This window comes from Lissotriton helveticus, chromosome 8, assembly GCF_964261635.1.
Source record: "Lissotriton helveticus chromosome 8, aLisHel1.1, whole genome shotgun sequence".
NCBI classification, from domain to species: Eukaryota; Metazoa; Chordata; class Amphibia; order Caudata; family Salamandridae; genus Lissotriton; species Lissotriton helveticus.
Genome location: NC_136069.1, coordinates 1,704,623,355 through 1,704,644,460, shown reverse-complemented (window position 1 = coordinate 1,704,644,460; position 21,106 = coordinate 1,704,623,355). Strand labels below are relative to the sequence as shown.

The following is a 21,106-nucleotide window of genomic DNA, read 5'->3' as shown; positions in this document are numbered from 1 at the left end:
GAAGTGATCAGGACCAAACAAGACTATTTTACGGCCCTCACAGCTTCACTTTCATCTCCCAAAGAGCTCTTCAGGATTGTGGACTCTCTTACATCTCTTCAGGTCCCCGATCCTGTAATTTCATCTCAGGAGCTCTGCAATGACATAGCCCTCTTCTTTCAGTCTAAAATATCGGACATCTATACTGCTTTGGAGTCACAGAGACTATCAACTGTTGAGCCACCGGCTATTGCGGTCTTGGACGCTGCTTCGGTAGAGCTTCCCTTGGCCGGATGCCTGGAATCCTTTCCTCCTCTTTCTCTACAAGATCTAGAGACCTTGCTTAACAAAACTAAATCTGGGTCTCCGCTTGACGCCTGTCCTTTAAAGATCCTGAAGCAGTGTAGAGGATCTCTCTTACCCCCTTTGGTTGACATCATGAATAGGGTGATGAGGGAGGGTACTTTTCCTCAGCAGTGGAAAAATGCTGTGGTAAAACCACTGCTTAAGAAACCCTCCCTCGATCCTGGGGTTTTAAAGAACTTTCGCCCCATCTCACTGCTCCCGGCTCCCGCGAAGATGTTAGAAGCTCATTTAAACAAACATCTTGCTGCCTTTGTGGAGAGTTCGGGCTGTTTGGATCCTTCCCAGCATGGGTTTAGGAGGGAACATAGCACCGAGTCTGCCCTCACCCTGGTGCTCGATTCCATCCGCACGAGTGTGGATGGGGGTCAGACCTCCCTCCTAATCCTTCTTGACCTCACGGCTGCCTTCAATACCCTTTCTCCCCTAGTACTAACATCTCGACTGGGTGAGATTGGGGTTCAGGGGGCTGCCCTGGGGCTCCTCTCCTCTTTTCTCGATCATAGAGAGCAGAGGGTAATGCTGGGAAAATTTCTATCTCCATCCCTGTCTGTGCAATGTGGGGTCCCTCAGGGGTCGGCGCTTAGTCCCACCCTTTTTAACATCTATGTGACCCCCCTTGCCAGACTAATTAGTTCTTTTGGGATGGAGGTAGTCTCCTATGCGGATGACACCCAGATCCTCGTCTCTCTCTCCCAGTCAACCGAGCTAACAGCCTCCAATTTTAGATCTTGTATGGAGGCTGTCAGCCAGTGGATGATTCACAATTCACTGAAATTAAATGGGGAGAAGACTGAGGTGATGGTGTTTGGAGGAAAGTAGGGGTCTGGTCAATGGAGTGGTGGCCTGACTCATTGGGTGCCTGCCCTAATCCCACCTCTTTGGCTAAAAATCTTGGGGTCATGATTGATCCCTCCCTTGGTATGTGTCAACAGGTTAACAGGACTGTATCTACCTGTTGGGGCATCATCCACATACTCAGGAAAATTCGGCACTACCTCTCTCTGCAGGCAAGAAGGCAACTTGCTGTTGCCCTTCTGGGCTCCCGCTTGGACTATTGCAATGCGCTGTATGCAGGATTGAACAAAAGCCAGTTGCAGCGCTTGCAGGTAGTCCAGAATGCGGCAGCAAGATTTGTCCTTGATCTACCTCGTCGTTCCTCGGCCACTTTGGCCAGGAAGCAGCTTCATTGGCTTCCGATGGAGGAGCGGATAGTTTTTAAATCCATGTGTATGGTTTATAAAGCTTTGGCGAAAAATAGCCCTTCAGGTATTGGATCTATCCTGTCTCATTATAATACTGGCAGGAACCTCCGCTCCTCAAATCGACTTCTTCTCTGTGTCCCGCGTGTTCGGAAAGCCAGATGGGGTGGGAAGGCTTTTTCCCATCTGGCTCCAAAATGGTGGAACGCTCTTCCGCTTGAACTAAGGTCCCTGCCCTCTCTACAGACTTTTAGATCTGCCCTTAAAACACGTCTCTATGTACAAGCGTATTTGTAGTGGTGCCCTGCATTCTGATCTTTTTTGGTAGGCGCCTTGATACCTTCGGGTTTAGTCTGCGCGGTATAAGTTACATAATAAATAAATAAATAAATACTGTGGGCATGTGCAGTCATACTGTGGGCATGTGTAGTCATACTGTGGACGTCTGTAGTAATCTGTAGTCATAATGTGGACATAGTCGCACAGAGGATGTCTGTGGTCATAATGTGGACATCTGTCGGGACATACTGTGAACAGCTGTATGAATATGCTGTCATACTCTGGACATCTATAGTCATACTGTGGATATCTGTAGCAAGGTAACTAGTCCCAATATCGAAAAAAAAATATTGACTGGACAGAATATTGAGTTTTTTAATATAGAATGGACAGAATATCCAATCGCAAAGATATAGTGGTGCAGAATATCAAAATGCAGGTAAAAAATATTGGTTTCTATAATATCAAAGTTAGTAATATCGATTTTTTTTGTATTTTAAGTGTTAGTATATGTGTTAAAAGTATGTTTTATTTTTGTCAGGTATGTTTGAATTTTGTAAAAGTAATGAAGTTTATGTTAATAAATGCTTGTGTAATTTAATTCTGTAGCGGGTTGCAGGTTTATAGGGGAATAGGGTGGGAAGTAATTTATTTATAATATATATTTTTTGCATTATTCAGAAATAATTATATGTTAAATACTTTTGTGCGTAATTTAAGTCTGTAGCGGTTTGTGGGTTTATAGGGAAATAGGGTGGGAAGTAATGTATTTGACACTAATTAATTTATTATTGTATTACTTAATAATTTAATATTTAATAATTTATGTTACGTTTATTAATGTATTACTGATTAATTATAAGTTGATTGATAACAATTAATAATTGATTGGTAATTATGTGAATTGTGTATGTTGTTGTTTAATTATAAGTAATTCATTAGATATTAATTATTAACAATTAATTAGTGAATATGTTAATTGTGTACTTTTTTATCAGTGGGTTGAGGGTTGATAGGGGAGTGGGGTAGGAAGTACTTTATTTTTATCTAATTTTTAATATTTGTTACATTATAATTTGTTTAAGTTATTTTATAGTGTTAATTGTGTGAACTAATTTAGATTTGATTGTTATTAATTGTTATGTAAATGTAAATGTAAATGTAAATGTAAATGTAATATGTTACAATATTGTAGACAATGTTTATAGGGGAAAATGGTGGGAGGTAAATTCATTTAAAAAAGTTATTAATTGTTGAATAATTTTATGTATATTGCAGGAGTGGGTATAATAAATTATTACCTTACGCTATCCAACACTTTCCATACTGTTCCACTCACTGGAGTGGGAATAGTAATTGTTACCCTCCCGCTCTTCAAATCTTTCCCTACTCTTGCACTCACTGGAGTGGGAATAGTAATTTTTACCCTCCCACTATCCAACGCTTTCCTTACTGTTGCACTCACTGGAGTGGGAATAGCAATTTTTACCCCCCGCTATTCAACGCTTTCCCTACTGTTGCACTCACTGGAGTGGGAATAGTAATTTTTACCCTCCCGTTTTCCAATGCTTTCCCTACTGTTGTACTCACTGGAGTGGGAATAGTCATTTTTAACCACCCTCTATCCAACGGTTTCTTTACTGTTGCACTCACTGGAATGGGAATAGTAATTTTTACCCACACGCTATCCAACACGTTCACTAATGTACCACTTGTTGGAGTGGAAATAGTAATTTCATCTTTTACGCTATGCAATCTTTTAAGTATTGTTATATTTAATGTAGTGTCAAATATTCTAAAAAAACGTATTATATATAATGTATTTTTATATTTATAGAATAGGTTTATATATATATATTTTATTATATTTAAAAATATGTTTTTAACATTTAATTATTAAAAATATTGTTTTTTATAATATTATTTAGTTAATATATAAGTAGTGAAAATGAAAATGAAAATTATATGTATTATTACATTAATTTTACATTATTTTTAAGAGATATAAAAAATTTGATATTTTAGCAAACTATATTATTTACAACGATATTTAGGAATCGATATTGTTGTACTTATCTGTTTGTAGAGAGGAATTCGATATTCTGGTAGTCAATATTTTGTCACCGATATTTTTGTAGGTCGATATTTAGCTCCTCGATATTCTGTCAGTGATTCCTGAAGTAATCTGTAGTCATAATGTGGACATCTGTAGTCATACTGTGGGCGTCTGTAGAAATCTGTGGTCATACTCTGAACATCTGTAGTCATACTGTGGATGTCAGTAGTCATACCAAAGACATCTGCACTCATACTGTAGACATCTGTAGTCCACTGTAGTAATATTGTGGACATCTGTAGTCATGGTTTGCAATTCTGTAGTGATACTGTGAACATCTGTAGTCATACTGTGGACATCTGTAGTAATAGTGTTGATGTAGCTGTAGTCATCTGTTGTCATACTGTGGACGTCTATACTCATACTGTGGATATCTGTAGTAATACTGTGGCCGTATCAAGACACCGGTAGTAATCTGTACTCATACTCTGGACATCTGTAATCTTACCATGAACATTTGTAGAAATCTGTACTAATACTGTGGGCACCAGTAGTCATACTGTGGATGTCTGTAGTCATACTGTGGCCGTCTGAACTCATACTGTGGTCATCTGTACTCACACTGTCGACATCTGTAGTCATACTGTGGATGTCTGTACTCACACTGTGGATGTCTGTTGTCATACTGTGGACATATGTAGTGATCTCTATTCATATTATGGACATCTGTAGTCATACACACTATGGACCACTCTAGAATTCTGAAGTCATACTGCGGACATATGTAGTGATTTGATCTGGAGTCATACTATGGGCATGTGTAGTCACACTGTGGACATTTGTAGTCATACTGTGGACGTCTGTAGTTACACAGTGGAGGTCTGTAGCCATACTCTGGACATCTGTAGGGACATACTGTAAACAGCTGTAGAAATATGAAGTCATACTATGGACATCTGTAGTCATACTCTGGACATATGTAGTAATGCTGTGGATGTCTGTTTCAGACTGTGGATGTCTGTACTCATCTTTAGTCATACTGTGGACATCTGTAATCATACCATGGACGTTTGTAGAAATCTGTAGTGATACTCTGGACATCTGCAGTCATCTGTAGTCCTACTGTCGACATCTGTAGTCATACTGTGACCGTCTTTATTAATCTGAAGTCATACTGTCAACATCTGTAGTGATACTGTGAACGTCTGTAGTGATACTGTTGACATCTGTAATCATACTGTGAATGTCTCTAGTAATCTGTAGTCATACTGTCGACATCTGTAGTCATACAGTGGATGTCTGCAGCAAATCCATGTAAACCTCTGTACATGTTTGTCATACTGCAGGCAGTTGTGACATGATGCTGGCCTGGCCTGATGATGCTCAAAATGTCATATTGTGGGCATCTTAAGCACTGTCGAGACTGGGGTTTCATTGCTGCATCTTTCTTCATTTCTGGGTTAAGTTCAACCACCATCTTTCGACAGACACAACAAATGAAGAAGGAACTTATGCTTCAGAATGGCTGTTTATTCACTTGAGACCATATTGAGTATATACAGTCACACTTTTTAAAATTACAATGTTGTCTACTCCATAGTCTCAGGGCGTGCCAAGGTGCTATATTCAGGCGGCGGTGGCAAAGCCAACGTTGTTGTTAGCTCTGTCGAAGACGGTGTAGTAGCCCCTCATGAAGACATCTCCAAGGATCCAGGTATCCGGCAGGTTGGAAGGGGACAATATGAATTTGGCGGTGCAGGTGTTCTATCGAAGGACAGAAACATAATCTATTAGCAAGATCGACTTCATGATTCGATCAATTGATCAATTGATTATGTACAACTGATTTACTCCTTGTCATGTGTGTTGCTGCCCTGCAGGATATAAAATGAAATGTACTTTTCCATCCACATGCACTGTGTCTTTTCATGAATGGTTAGTGTGGGGTCAAGCATTTGTTTACAGATCCTTTAAGGGGCCAATTTCACATTGATTCAAGCAGGGTGCTCTATACACAATATTGCCACGATATAGCGACCATTGTCCAAAAAAGCTGCCAAATTGTCTCTCTAATGCTCGTTTGGTTCAGACTGTGGAAGAGAGAGAGAGCGAGAGAGGAAGAGAAAGAGAGAGAAACGTGAGAGAGAGAGAGGAAGAGAAAGAGAGAGAGCGAGAGAGAGAGAGAGAAAAAGAGAGAGAGAGAGAAAGAGAGAGAGAGCGAGAGCAAAAGTGAGAGAGAGAGAAAAGAGAGGAAGAGAGAGAGAGAGAGAAAGAGTGAGAGAGTGAGAGAGGAAGAGAGAGAGAAATAGAAAGGGGAAGAGAGAGAGAGAAATAGAGAGAGAGTGAGAGCGAATTAGAGAGAGAGAGAGAGAGAAATAGAGAGAGAGTGAGAGCGAATTAGAGAGAGAGAGCGAGAGAAAAAGAGAGAAAGCGAGAGAAAGAGAGAGAGAGCGAGAGAGAGAGAGAGAGGACGAGAAAGAGAGAGAAAAGAGAGAGAGAGAGAGAGAAAGAGAGAGAAAAGAGAGAGAGAGCAAGAGAGGACGAGAAAGAGAGAGAAAAGAGAGAGCGAAAGTGAGAGAGAGAGAAAAGAGAGAAAAGAGAGAAAGAGAGAAAGAGAGAGAGAGCGAGAGAGGACGAGAGAGAGAGAGAGAAAGGGGAAGAGAGATAGAGAGTGAGAGCGAAAGAGAGAGAGAGCGAGAGAAAAAGAGAGTGAGAAAGAGAGAGAGAGAGCGAGAGAGAAAGAGAGCGAGAGAGAAAGAAAGAGAGAGCCAGAGAAAAAGAGAGAAAGAAAGAGAGAGCTAAGTAGCAAATGAAAGTGACTTTGCCTGATAGATCTTATTTGTAGGATGAAGTGGTTTTGAACACGGCCTTTTTGTGAAACCCATTATAGCTCCCATACTCCTCTCCATCATCCGTGCTCTATGCTTCACCATATTTTCCCAGTTCTGTTTGTTGTCGAAGGAACCCCTAGGTACGAGAAGGAATCTACGACCTCTAGTTTCCCTTTCGCCTATCATAAACTTATATGCTCTCTTTACCACAGGCCTCCCTACTACAAAAGACTTGTCTTCATTTACCCTTAAGCCCAAGGATGTCATGAAGGATACAAAGGCATTTGTTAATCGCTGAAGACCACCCCTGTCCATGCAATTAACAACACATCATCAGCATATGCGAGAATAGGTACCGTTAGGGAGTCAAATATGGGAACATCTCTTGTTGCTCCTCAGAGTGCGGCTTTGATACCATTCGTATATAAAGAAAATAAGAATGAGGCAAGGACACACCCTTGTCTGACACGCCTTCAGATCTGAAATGGGGGAGTGCATTCCCCTTGTTTCCCGAATCTTACTCTCCCAGTGGCATCAGAAAGAGTTGCCGGATAAAACTAATGATTGAAGGCTCCACCCCCAATTCAGCCATTATTTTCCAGACTTGGGAGTGGATCTGCCAGTCAAACGCTGCGCTGAGATCCATGAAAGCCAGAAAGACCCTGACCTGTTCTGGCTCTAGTATATTTATCAATCATCATGGTTAGATCGAGGCCCTGATCTGTGTTGCCTCTCCCACTCTGGACTCCATATTGGGCCTGCATCAGAATACTTTCTTCGTTGGCCCATTCTTCCAGGCTATTTAGATGTAGGCGGCCCATTAGTTTTGACGTGGTATCCAGCAATGAAATTGGTCTATAGTTTTGGGGCTTTTCTTTGTCACCCTTTTTGAATATGGGAACAATAATACCAGTGGGTTAGATTTTACAATTTCATTACAAATATTAGTTAGTAATGGGATCCATAAGTCTTGGTACCCAAAGAAAAAATCAATGGGGACCACATCAGGACCCGGTGCCTTTCTATTAGAGCCCTCTGTCAATCCCCTACTAACCTCCTGGATTGAAAAAGTCAAGGGCTCCCTCAGAGGTGATTCTTCAATTGGGCATTCTGTTCCTGAGATATTATTTGAGTCAAAAATTTGTTTGAAATGGACCACACATTGATCCTCACTGACGTGAGAATCTAGAGAAGGATCTGTCATACTTTTAAGATGAGGAGCGTTAATCACTTTCCATAAATGTTGACAATTCTTGGAGGCTGCTGCTAACTCTAAGTTCTCCCATGCCTCTTCTCTTAGTGCCTTTTCCCTATCTTTCCTAGCCGAACAATGCAGATTTTGCTGGGCCTTGGAGCAAGCTTGATCAAACCATAAAGATAAAAACATACAGAACAGAGGACAATGGCAGGAGACAGCACAGTTATGAGAGGAGACAAACAGAGTATTGAGATAGAACAGAGATATACAATTGTACAGAAGACATAAAAGAGAAGAAAGAACTAAGATGTAGGATCGGGCAAACCAGAGAGCAATGGAAGACGACAGTGCGGAGATGGTAACTAAATGAACACAGAGATAGGATGATATTGAACACAGGATGACGTCAACAGAGTGATATAGCAGAGAAAACAGGAATATTTGTTGAGAAAGACCAGAGAGATAGGAGACTAGGGTGCAGATACAGAGAAATTTCAGTAATAAACCATTGAGAATAGTGGAAGAACAGAGATATGGAAGGAAACAGACAAAAAAATATATAGGAAGAGCAGAAAAGAGAGAAAGAGTTGAAAGAATAGAGGGATGAGATGAAAAACTGAAACTTAAGGAGAAGGAATGTAGATATAGGAAAAATAGAGCATTAAGATAGAAGGAGGAAGGAGAGACACAAACAGAGATTGGAGGGGACAGCACAGAAAGACATGGGAAAAACCAAAACAGAAGAGTGAGAAAGGAGAATTAACAGAGAACAAAGGAGTGGGAAAGGGCAGAATGGAAAGAGATGGAGGAGACGCAGCACAGTTGTAAGACGACACAGAACACAGATTTACTATACAGAACAGAGAGGTAAGGTGAAACCCACAGATCGAAGGATATGTGAAAAAGGAGAAACAGAAAATAGCAAGCAGGAGAAAGAACAGGAATGTATGAGGGGATTGACCAAAGAGCAATGGAAGGAGACAAAGATGGTAACAACTTTGGATAGATTTGGGGTGAAGTTAGAGAAAACTCCAGGTAAAGCAGCCATGTTATGTGAGCTGTGGACCAGTCTGTCTGAGAGAAGAGTGGTGTAAGGAGATTCAAAGGATGGAAAGAGCTTGATTATCACCTACCTGGTTGATGTAGGCTGTGGCAGGCACGTTGAACGGCTTCCCGTTGAAAGTGAAATACAAGTCCGGTAAATCACTAATAGTGCTACAGTCAACACTATACTAAAGTTTAAGAAGAAGAGAGAACATGTTATCATAAGTAAGATGGAAATATCATAGATATCTTCTGGCAACAGAAAGGTAATGTTAATAATTTGAAGTTGTTTTGAAATGGCAAGTCAGACGCTCATAAAATGTATAGTACTGCTGGTATCAAACATGGAATTGAGAAATGTGTGGCAAATGACCCCTGCAGAGGCCCAGCCGCTGGCCATAACAAAACAAGGGTCAGCTTCTAGTATGATAGCCTCTTTGCTTTCAAATTCTAGATTCTAGATTCAAATTCAGTTGCTATAGTGAGCTGGTGGTCCCATCAGGCCCCGGGGGCCTGGGAGTAGTCTCACACGGGTGAAAACACATGGAGCTCTGTCTGGCTGGAGTGAAAAGTAGTGGTTTCTGAATTCATCAATCTGTACCAGTGGGAAACTGCTAGACATAAATAGGATCCGTACCAGTGACAACAAGTTGGTTACATCTTCTGTGCTGACATGCTGTCAGATTGTGTCAAAATTAGGAAAGCTGGATTGGGGTCTCTTTTATAAGTACTCCCCTTATGCACAGTAGGGTGTTGGGCGCCCATGTAGTATTAACAGAAGGGATTTTAGGTGCAGGGAATAGAAAAGGGCGCTCTGCCAAATATGGACGCTATTAATTAGGGCCTGAATGGTTTGGATGTGGTGCAAAAGGGTGAGGGGATAAGCCCTATAACCCAGGTCGGAATTATAACCGGAAGAGCGACTACCTCAAATACACCTAGCCCTGATGAGTCGCGGGAATACTATCCCACATGTGACGAAACACGTGTCGGCTGGTTTGTCTATGAAAGCATTAAAAAAACGAAACACTGACACAATTTGTTTTTTATTCATTTAGGCTTTGTGTTGGAATGTACATGTGTCAATACCCACATCCCTCTTGAATTGTTATTTATTGTGTGCAGGGGTATCCAGTTGCTAATGTGTTGGGCACTCATGAGTGCGTTGGGCAGGCCCTGAGGTCAGCACCTCAGCTGTGCACAGCCAAAGAAACTTTGCCGTGGTGTCACTTGGGGATTGGGAACAGAGTCTGGTTGTAGGTGTGGCCCTGGGTCAACCCCCTCACTATGCACAGCAAGAGTTGGTGCTCAAGCAGGGGCAGGGTTGTACTTAGGGTTTTTGCCACCCTGGCGGTACCAGTTATAGTACTATCCCAGAAAATATTGTAAATGGGTACTTTAACAGTACTATGAGAGTAATGCAGTACCTAAAAAACTTTGTGGAACAATTTTGAATAAAAATAAGATGTATACTTGTGAGACTGAGATGGCTCTGGGAAGAGCCTTCTTGTTCATAGTGCATTGTTCACACTAATTGGTAGAACAGGGTACATTCCTGAAGAGTGCAATCTTCTAGATGCTGAGAGTAACACAGAGGACCCTCAATCTTCAGTCTTTCAGCAGATTGATTATGATAACAGGAGAAACAGGAATACAGGAATTGAGGACTCAGGATGGTCATTCCAACTGACTGCAGGAGTGTTCCAAGCCATTGCCCAAACATTCTGTTGCAAGTAATACATGGAATATTTGCCCAAGTACAAATTAAGATTCCAACATAAGTATAAAATAAAAGTGCACCAACATATAATACACAGACACCACAATTCCTTTAAGCTGTTTAAAAAAAAAACATTCCCTTCTGCTGTCAATTACACTTTGCCTCTTTTTCAGGTATCAGGCATGTCAAAGCAGATGTTACTGTGGAAGATTAACCCCATGCAATAGTCTCGGAGGAATGCCAAAATCATCTTGACATCAAGGTGCTCATAATTCGAAATGCTTTCAACCACAGACCGCAGTTGATGCTAAACAATGTCATTTTTAGTTGACTGAGGATTTACTATTCAGTGAATGGAACAGATCCATGGGCTTAATTACAAGCCCCTCTCGCTGCCGGCACGTCACTTTTAACATGGGAATAAGCGACACGCCAGCAGCGCAAGGGGCTTGTTAGCCCCCACTGTAGTTTAATTTGTGCTTTTCAACTTAAGTACAATTGGAATTTATTTAACTATGTATTAATAAATAATGTTGGAAAATAACAGGGAGAAACTGGAAAGATTAAAAAAGTCAAATGTAACTGGCAATGTGTCAAGAAACCAGAAAAGACAGCAGAGTATTGTAAAGCTACCTTTAATATCTTCCAGGTTTCCTGCACTTTGTGAGGTGCAGGAGTGCACTGTATAGTGAGTGTGAAATTGTATTGTGTTATGCTGGCATGGCCAAAACAATGCAACAAGTGCTTTTAACAGCACTGTGCTGGTAGCAGGTGTTTGGGTGTGGCAGGGAAGGTTTAGAGACAGACCTATCTGTACAATGCAGATCAGTTCAGGATATATTGCTATGATTTTTGAACAGATGAAGGTTTTAAACCATAAAGAAGTCTGAGACAGCATTCGAAAATGAACAAACAACACAGCAGATTGGATTTGAAGGCAAATATCCTTTAAACCTATGATAATCTAGACGCCACGGGTAATCCCAGCGTATGTTAACATCGGAATATAAAGGAGATCGTTTCAGCTATTTTTGACATGTATACACAGCCCTGAGTAAGTCCATACATATCGCATAAGACTGCAAATAAAGAATATTGAAAAAAAGACACTTCAAGACTCCCTGTTCAATATTTTGGGGATTTTGTGTATTTTGAGATATTGATTGTATTTCACAAACTAATTGTGTATAATTGTATGCTCCTTTTCATTGCTTGATTATTTGGAGAAATCTTTTTTTTTATTGTGACTTCTAAGCGGTGGGGTCACGAAAGGTTGCGCATTATAGAGTAACAAACAGATTGAGAACTATTATACCTGTGCAGCCTGATTGATACAAATGTCATGTATTATGGACATTAGGGACTATATCACAACAATATAGTTGAACAATAAATCACTAGATTAGCTTTGCTATTTAGGAGAAATAAACGTTGTATATATAGATGGAATATGGTTTGTAACTGTCAGTTTAAGTGTATGGAACAATCAATGTTATAGTGATGTTTTCTGATCGAAATAATAATTTTTCATTGACCAATGGATTGTTAAACTGTTGGCATTTAGGGTCTGGCCATCCTTACAGAAAACAATTGCTTCCAGCTGAAATGTCTGTTAATTCTACTATCACACACCAGAAATGGGAAGCTATAGACACTCACCTCCAGATTAGAGTCCAGAGTTGCTCCAATAACATTGAGGATATTTGCAATTCCAGATTTGGGACCAGAAATCATAGTTGTTCCCGAGTCCACAATAGCTTGACATCCTCCGTCGCAGGCGATAATGTTTCCATTCATGGAGACGCTGAGGTTGGAAGGAAGAGACTAATATCAATGGAAGCTCTCAAGAGGCAAATAGAAAATTAAGTTAAGTCCTTACAATCCTCTATTGTGAGAAATAGATCTAACATCTTCAGAGCTTCTCATCCTGGTAAGGGAAGCACCATCACCTGATCTGGGCACCTCATTGGAGATAAAAGTCACATAATAAAACATCTCATGTACACACACACTTCAAACAGTATCATATATATCATCAACTCATCCAGAAACACATGCCCTGGCAGAACCTGTTATATCCTTTTTTTGTTTTCTAGTTGTAATACTTTGTAATGAATTAATTCTGCCTTAGACTATCTCCAGATGTGTTTAATATCCTAACCTCAAACATGTAATCTTCTGTAGAAATTGAGATCTGATGAACAGGGCTAAATCCTACAATTAATATTTGAGAATGTTAACCCTTCCCCTACACTGCATTCCCTACTAATTGGATACAGAGACAAACTCTGCTGGTTCACTAGGGTTTCACTGGGAAGTTTAACATGTTACTGTAAATTGATTATCTGTGTACACAGCACTCTTGCATGATCATACACGCATGTGTGTCATAAAGCGTGGGCATTATTTCACAAGGTTCCCCTTCGTCTAACCATATCTGCCTGTGGCCTGTGGAAATAACAAGCAGGCACTGTCCTAAAAAGTATTCCTACTAAATTTCATCTTTGAAAGATGGCAACAAGAGACTTCAATTTCAAAGAAATATGATTTAGGGATAAAACTCCCATACATGAAAAGACTGGCTGAACTACTTCCCAGAATCCACAGCTGCCCGGATGGCAAAAGAGGGTTGGTTTTCATTGAAAAATGTGTAGTGTCCAAGTTGTGCTTTGGGCCCTTTCCCAATGTGGGCGCCAGACCCACCCACAGAAGTGAGGTAAATTTTGTATTGTGTGATGTGGGGGGACGCCGGATGGTAGCAAAATCTATGAATCCCTGCACATTCTGAAGTTTCAGATACAGAAATGTGGGGAAAATATTTGTTTTTAGCCAAAATGCTTCTGGGTAGAAAAACCTGGTGCGAGCCCCGCAAGTCATGCCAAGGTGGATTTCCATGGGTGTCTTGTTTCCAGACTGCTTCGGCTGGTTTCACTAGGTGCCGGCTGAGCTAGGGCCAAAAACCTACACCCACCCAAATTGTAAAATAAAATGGGTTGGTTTTACTTTTCACTGGAGAATTTGAAGCGGCCATCTTGGGTAGTTTTGTGCCGTGAACACTAAGCCTAGCCACACAAGGTGGTATAATTTGTATTGGGAGACTTGGAGGAATGATAAGTGTAGGAAATTTGTGGATCCCTTCAGATGCCAGAATATTCCCTCCCAGAAATGTTGAGGAAAATGTGTGTTTTTAGCCAAGATTTGATGTCGTCAAGCTCTTGTGGGTAGGAACACCACATGAGAACCATACCGGACAACCCCTTGTATCTAAATTCCAGAAATGTCTGGGTTCAGTAAGTTTTCCCAGGTGGTGGCTGAGCTAGAGCCAAACATCTACAGTTAGCTGTATGTATACTATGTGTTAGAACCCCTCTTGTGACACACAAACAGGCATTCAGTGGCTTCTCTATTGTCTGGCGTTTGCACAGACAAGAATGGGCTGGAAGTAAACATCAAAACAACAAATGTGATTGCTTTTAATCGACATATTAAAGAGAAAAACTGCAAATGGATCAGAGATAATGCTAGGCACTGAGGTCAGCCTCCTTGGCAAACTAGTGATAAGATTGTATAAAAAAAACTTTCGGCTACCCTGATCTGCCTCGCCTGCCCAAGTTCAACTGGAGTTTTCAATAACAAAAGGGTCACTTGCCAGACCTTCGGCCTTTGTAAAGCTCTGCCACAAACTACGTGCAGCTGCCGACAAGACACTGGGTAAACGACTTTGAACCAAAATGAATCTCCAGCGGGGGAATGGAGCCTATAAGAAACATTTGAGAACAGCATTGAGAGGCTAGAGCTGAGAGATCTATGGATGCCAACATATCTGGGCAAATCTTTAAGAGAATGGTAAATAGGTTGAATAAACTGCAAAGCTGGATCGCAGACAAAGACAAGTTGTCCAAACGCCTTCACGGATGGCTGGTACTGAAATCTTATTCAAGCCTAAGAGAATCCTTACTTTTGGAAGGTAAAACAGACAGTCCTGGCACTAAGACTTGGTGAAATACTTAGACTAGGCTTCCTCCAAAATGGAGGAAAGGTGGTGCAGGTAAAGGCAACAGTTGCCACCTGTGTCATCAGGGGACTGAAACTCTACAACATGTTATATGTATCTGTCCCACTCCTGTAAATCAGCAAAGAAGCTTATTAAGACTAGAGTAAATTGACAACCTGCTGTATTATTTGGTATTTTAACAAAACTTTATTTTACTCATAGGTATTTTTTTATGCATGGCCCTTCAGCAAGAATTGAAAAAGTTGGTTTACGATCGATAAATATTTTTAAATTATAGGTAGGTGTTGTGGATCATTTGACGTGCTAAGCCATTCCAAACTGGGCATATTGGTATTCTGATTTGTGATTAGAATTATGATGGGACATAAAAAATTAAACTGTTTGACTATTAAGAAATTAAGTAGTTTGTTGCTGATGGTTGATTAGTTTTTAATACTCTTATTCATTCTTACAGCTAACTATTTTATTTTTTTAAAAGGGTGAATTTTCCAGGGTGAAATATTGTGTCTCCAGGTTGCATTTTTGAGCATTTTGAGTGCAGGCTCTATGACCAGCCACTTAAGTTGGTACCATTTTCAACACGAAACGTATGGTGCTAAAGTATTACCAATTACATTTCTCACCCATTTGTGAATGTGCAATAAACAAAACATTCAGCACTTTTCCCTTTAAATCACCTGACAATATGGAGAACCTCAAATACAGAGGTGTCCGAATAACCACTGTCCTTAAACTCAGTAATTTGTGTACATTTCTGAAGTACATAGGTTTCTTTCATACCTCAAAATAAATTCATTTTTAGTATGATCAGCCCCAGGTTTTTGGAATAATGCTGCTGGTTCCCAGACTCTGAGGAGTACTGGAACAAGCTGCCCAGACCCCAGCCATTGTGCTGTGTCTCTTATCGCCTATTACCTACCATATTTAACTTACGTATAAGACCCTATTATATGGCACTTTGTATACCCAGGGCCTGGGAGTTAAATGTCACCATTGGAATGCAGGGCTTATCGTACCACCGCTGCAGTGATACAGTGAAAACATGGCTCGAGACCTGCCAGTGCACATTCGTCTGGCAGCTTTTAAACTATTTTCAACAAGGAGCTATAGGGGTACTATAGCAGTCAGGTCAAGCCCCACACACTGATTCAACACAACTGTATGGCCTGATGCTGCTTTTGAATTTGTTCTATGTGGATTTCAATGCCTGTAATATCACCAAAGCAGCTTGTTGAGCTTTTAAACTATACCTGCTTTGTTAAATCCAATCCTTACTTTTAATAGTTATAAGTCCCCCTAAGGTAAGCCATATAAGTCCATAAGACAAGGTGCTAGATTTTGAAAAGCAGAACATGTTTAGTGTGTTTTACATGCACTGACAGTTTAAACGTCTTGTTGTCATTTTCACTGTAGCAAGACTGGCTGTCCCATTGGCTAACATATGGTTACACTAGCCCAATCACAAAGTGCTAATTTCCATTTAGGGCAATCAAATGTATTTTTTCAAGTTATCAAATACATTTTTTACCTTAAACCTGACATAGTGAGAATTAAGGTAATGTTGAGGGGACTTTAGAAAGTCGCCCGTTTCTTGTCTCAAGTCTTTAGTAGCCATTTCTGAGTAACTATAGCAGTTGTCACCTGAGACCACCTGCTGTCTTCCTGCTCTTTGAGGCAAGGATAACAAATGACATGTTGGTGAGAGGAGGCGTGACCTCCTGAAAGCATGGCCAGAGATGGCCCAACTTCAAAATGCCAGCCTTCCCTGAGTCACATTGTAGCCTGCCCTTTCCTTTGACAAGGTAGATAGATTGGCTTTCATACCCGGAGAGAAAAAAACACTTTTAGAACTATTTTTCCAGGAGGAGTATGACAATAAAACTGGACACACCGCAAGGGTGTGGCAATAGCTCAGACCCAGCCAAGACGTGTTCTGATATTTTGGATTTGGGCAGAGATACGCACTCTGTGATTGTTTCATGCCAATGCACAAGGAAGTGATGTAACAATGGTTAGGGCTGCCCTTAGGAATGTTGGCCCCATTGGTTAGGGAGTTTTCCCAATTCACAAACTTGAGATAGGTGTAAAGGTGAAACCCCTGGATCCTTTCCTCTGAGCACTTCTGGACCTAAAAAGGACAGAGGAATGGCTGCTCATGCTGAACCTGTCTACCTCAGAAAAGAAGGCTGCATCTGCTGAACCAAAGACAGAACTTCAGAGGGAAAGGTTTCTTATCCTGCTGTTGACTATGTAGAGAGACCTCAAGGGCTTAAGAAGTCCGGCATCGGCAGAGCCCAGCTGACCTGTAACAACTGGAATTGCCCAAGAACCCACTGGTGTGCTCTTGGTGATAGAGTTTTAGTCCCCGCAAGGTGCCTAAAAGTTCCAGGACCCATGGCTGGTGTTATAATTTACTCTACCTCCTATAGGAATTGCAACTTTTGTGTCTAGAGCTCAATGATAATTTTTTTTTAAAAGAACCAGATGTTCATATGCTACTGCCACTCAGCACCCTATCATTGTCAAAGCCCCGGGACACAGACTTCAGATTGCTATCACTGCAGCGTGTTGCAGGTTTGTCGATAGCCTTCAGTTCTGGCAAGACCAAAGGTTTGTACCAGACCACTGGACTTCACTCATTCAACTACTTCAAACTGCACACTGAAGTTGCAGACGACTCCGCCAACGAGTCCATAGACAAGGAAAAGAACCAGAAAAGTTTCTAATTGTGAGAGTCAGCATGAATTTTGACAGTGTCTTATAAACAGTTTTAAAAAATCATAACTCCGGCTCCCTTCAATTGAGGTTCGTCTTTTTGATGTCTATTTAAAGATAAAAATATAACTCGTTTTATGAATTTGGAGTGGGATGTTTATTGTGCTGTGTCTCTTACTTAGTACCATTTAAGTGCTGATAACTGTTTACTCTGATGTCCTTTCAATTAAGGCTGACTGCTCAGTGCCGCAGCTACTCAGGACAGAGCTACAGTTTAAATTAAAGTAACCTAACTGAACCTAATACAGGATAGTGAATTTATTCCGTGGTGAGGTTTCTCAAACACCACAACTCATAATCGACTTTCTTATAACACCCATTTTTCATTATTTTTATAGTTGGTACACAATTAAAAAGCATTGTAAGGTTTTTGGGTAACCTACAAAGCCTATATATCGCTGAGTCCAGAAGTGTCTGATGGACATAACGGTAAAAAAATTTTTGAAAATAGGCCATTGTGACAAGAAGTTACAGATAGATATGCAGTCACAAATAGCTGTTTTTTCCCACTCATTTTCATTATTCTTTTATATCAACATTTAGTTTCTTTGAGAAAATATTCCAGGATCTACACAAATAACCCTTTGCTTTATTGAGGATTTGGACTAGTTAAAAAAAATATATTGGGCCTGATTATGACTACGGCGGTCCATTGGCCCACCGTACTTATGGGCACTGTCCACCTGCTTATTCTGAATAAGGCAAGCAGACTGCCACAGAACCACTGCTACTGCCAGAGATCTGCGATCCTTGGCAGTCTTGCAGTGCTGTGAGTCTGGTAATATGCTGGCCCAAGCATATTACTAGTTTCCTCCAAAGTTTTCATGGCGATTTTGTCTTAAGTTAGGATTTTGCCTCAAGTTAGGATGTTGTCCTGAATTAGGATTTTGTCTTAAATTAGGATTTTGTTCTAAATTAGGATTTTGTCTTAAATTAGGATTTCGTCTTAAATTAAATTTAAGACAAACGTAAATTAAGTTTAAGTTTAACTTAAGACAAAATCCTAATTTAAGACAAAATCTTAACTTAGAACAAAAAATCCTAACCTAAGACAAAATCCTAACTTAGGACAACATCCTAATGTAAGACAAAATCCTAATTTAGGACAAAATCCTAACTGAAGACAAAATCCTAATTTAGGACAATGTCCTAATTTAGGACAAAATCCTAACTTAAGACACAATCTTAATTTAGGACAAAATCCTAATTTAAGACAAAATCCTAATTTAGGACAAAATCCTAATTTAGGACAAAAGCCTAATTAAGGACAAAATCCCAATTTAAGACAAAATCCTAATTTAGGACAAAATCCTAACTTAAGACAAAATCCTAAATTACAACAAAATCCTAACTTAAGACTACTAAATGCCTTCTGTGAATACCAAAAGTAGTACGTTTAGGATTTTGTCTTAAGGTATATCTGTGAATCGGTCCCTGAGTTTACATTTTCTCGAGATCCCGCAGTTTGTATTTCCTAATTTACAATATTACTTTTTTGCCGTTTGATTTATTTTATATTCGTATCTAACAGCAGGATACAGCATCCATTCATTCATTCATGCTTTCATTTCAGTACCTGTCCATATTAATCTGCCAGTATCGCTCCTTCGAGACAGGCACCCAGTAGATATTTCCAAGGTAATATGAGGGGTCAATTGCACCAAAGGTCAGCATACTTCCACTTTCTCCATAGCTGTGAAGATAAATTAGAGAACATTTCTCAATAAGACAATCAACTGATGACATTTCTAGTGTTACCTTTCATGTAGACATGGTGCTTTCATGTACCTCACATGTGCACATCCACACCACCACGCGAAGAACCGAAAATCATCACAACTGCACCTCCGGTCCCACTTTTCCTTCAAAGAGACCTAATCAACACTCAAAACTTGGGGCATGATTCATCTCTGAAATATCACCCCTGTAAGCACATCAGCACCATCTTTGATAAACACAATTCATATATCAGCTACTTATGCAACGCATAGGAGACATCTCACTATGCTGCACAAGTCTGCCATTGCTATCAGCCCCCTCTGCTACTAAACCATGTTTTATAGTGTGCTGCACATCACCTCAAGGATCCTTCAGAGTGCTCCAGAATTGTGTAATACCAGGAGACTTATCATCTAAAAGGCATGGCCTCCATCAGGTATATCTCACACAATGCCAAAAGTCTCGTGGCATGGTCTAAGCCTCTTCTAAATAGATGTCAGCAGCTTCATCAAGCTCTGAACACAAGACCAGGCTCAGTGAGTGCCAGGGTTTTGGACCCTCAACTCAGATGGACCTGCCTCCCTATTTCTAAGTCTGGCCTAAAGGCAGCTTTAACTGTTTTGCCAGGCTCATGTTTTCTAAACACATATGAAACGAAATATGCCTACATATAAAGGGGTTCCCAATCAATACTCTTTCATCATTATTCTGTTGTCATATCACTCACAATTTACTCCCTCCCAACCAAGCAGAGGCTATAGATCAAAAGACCAGCCCTCTTCAGCAGGTGGATGTTTTTACTTTAAGAGACTGTGTTTGCCCTTGCACTTCAACAGATACACCTAAAATTAGTTCCCAAAAATAGACATTTATTATAAATATGAATGTTCATTCCTCACTATAAACCAGCTACGGTGTATTTTAGGCCTGGGCGGAATTTGCATAGTCGCGTTACGCAAAGTTCCGCGAAGATGTAAAAAATCTATGTGAGCACGCGGCATTGTTCTGCCCGTTCGCGTTGCGGTTTTCCTGTTTGGGGACACTGTTTGCGTGTTCGGGGGGGAAATATCTTGCGAACTTGCCCATGTGGTCGCCAATTGGTGCAGCCATCTTGTTTCACTTGTCCCACCCATTTGCAATGCGTGTTTACAGTTCGGGCACGCGTATGTCCGATGGCGCATCAAAATGCTGTGTTCACGATCGCCAAAATCTCATGGCGCACGCGAATGGATAGGAAAACTTGTCGCGCATGAGTTGCTTCCTCAGGTGCGAACATGCATTTTGAAAGCGCGAACAAGGAAAAAATCTGCTACACTGCGGATCGTGAAATTTTAAGCAATTCCGCATTCTCCACAGAATGCTGAATTGACAAAATTCCACAAATTACACGAGCAGAGCGGAGTTTACCGCCCAGGCCTAGTATATTTATTTATCCTACATAAAACGAGCACAAGTCATTAGAGTAGCCAGAGTGCATATGCATATTTTTGGTTGAAACCACCCCCACCACAGACTTGTGATTGGCATTTAAACCAGTTCTATCTGACTTGAGAGAACCCTCCAGTAACTACTTGTGGACCTGCAGCTCCCCAACTGGAATGTTGTACAGCGCTGTCAGTGTGCCGAAAAAACTCCTCTCAAATAAGACACAGAGCTTACATCCACCAAAGCTTAAACCACGGAAGCTCAGTAGCCATTGTACATTAACTATATCTCACGATTGTACAATGCACTGTCTTCTCCCAAGATATGTTGTTTGCGGTGTCATAACTATTAGTATAATAACTATTATTTTAAATGGTAGAACCGATATAATAGAAAACGGTTTAAGCTGTGCATGGAGCAGGTGCAAGTTTTAATTAATGTAGTGGGCTACTGAGTTAAATGCACAGTGCATGAGCTGCAGGAGGTATGATAGATTGAAG

The 21,106-nt window shown here is 40.6% G+C and overlaps 1 protein-coding gene across 1 annotated transcript in view; it reads right to left on the bottom strand.

The window, feature by feature from the left end:
* Positions 1-5,388: 5,388 nt before the first annotated feature.
* LOC144772156 (pepsin A-like) overlaps positions 5,389-21,106 on the bottom strand; it is a 48,122-nt gene continuing 32,404 nt past the window's right edge. The window contains exons 6-9 of the mRNA XM_078656304.1: positions 19,039-19,155; positions 12,332-12,476; positions 9,042-9,140; positions 5,389-5,643 (exon numbers count right to left, since the gene is read on the bottom strand). Coding sequence (XP_078512430.1) covers positions 5,506-5,643; positions 9,042-9,140; positions 12,332-12,476; positions 19,039-19,155 — 499 coding nt within the window. The 3' untranslated portion in view covers positions 5,389-5,505. The remainder of the gene's footprint in view (positions 5,644-9,041; positions 9,141-12,331; positions 12,477-19,038; positions 19,156-21,106) is intronic.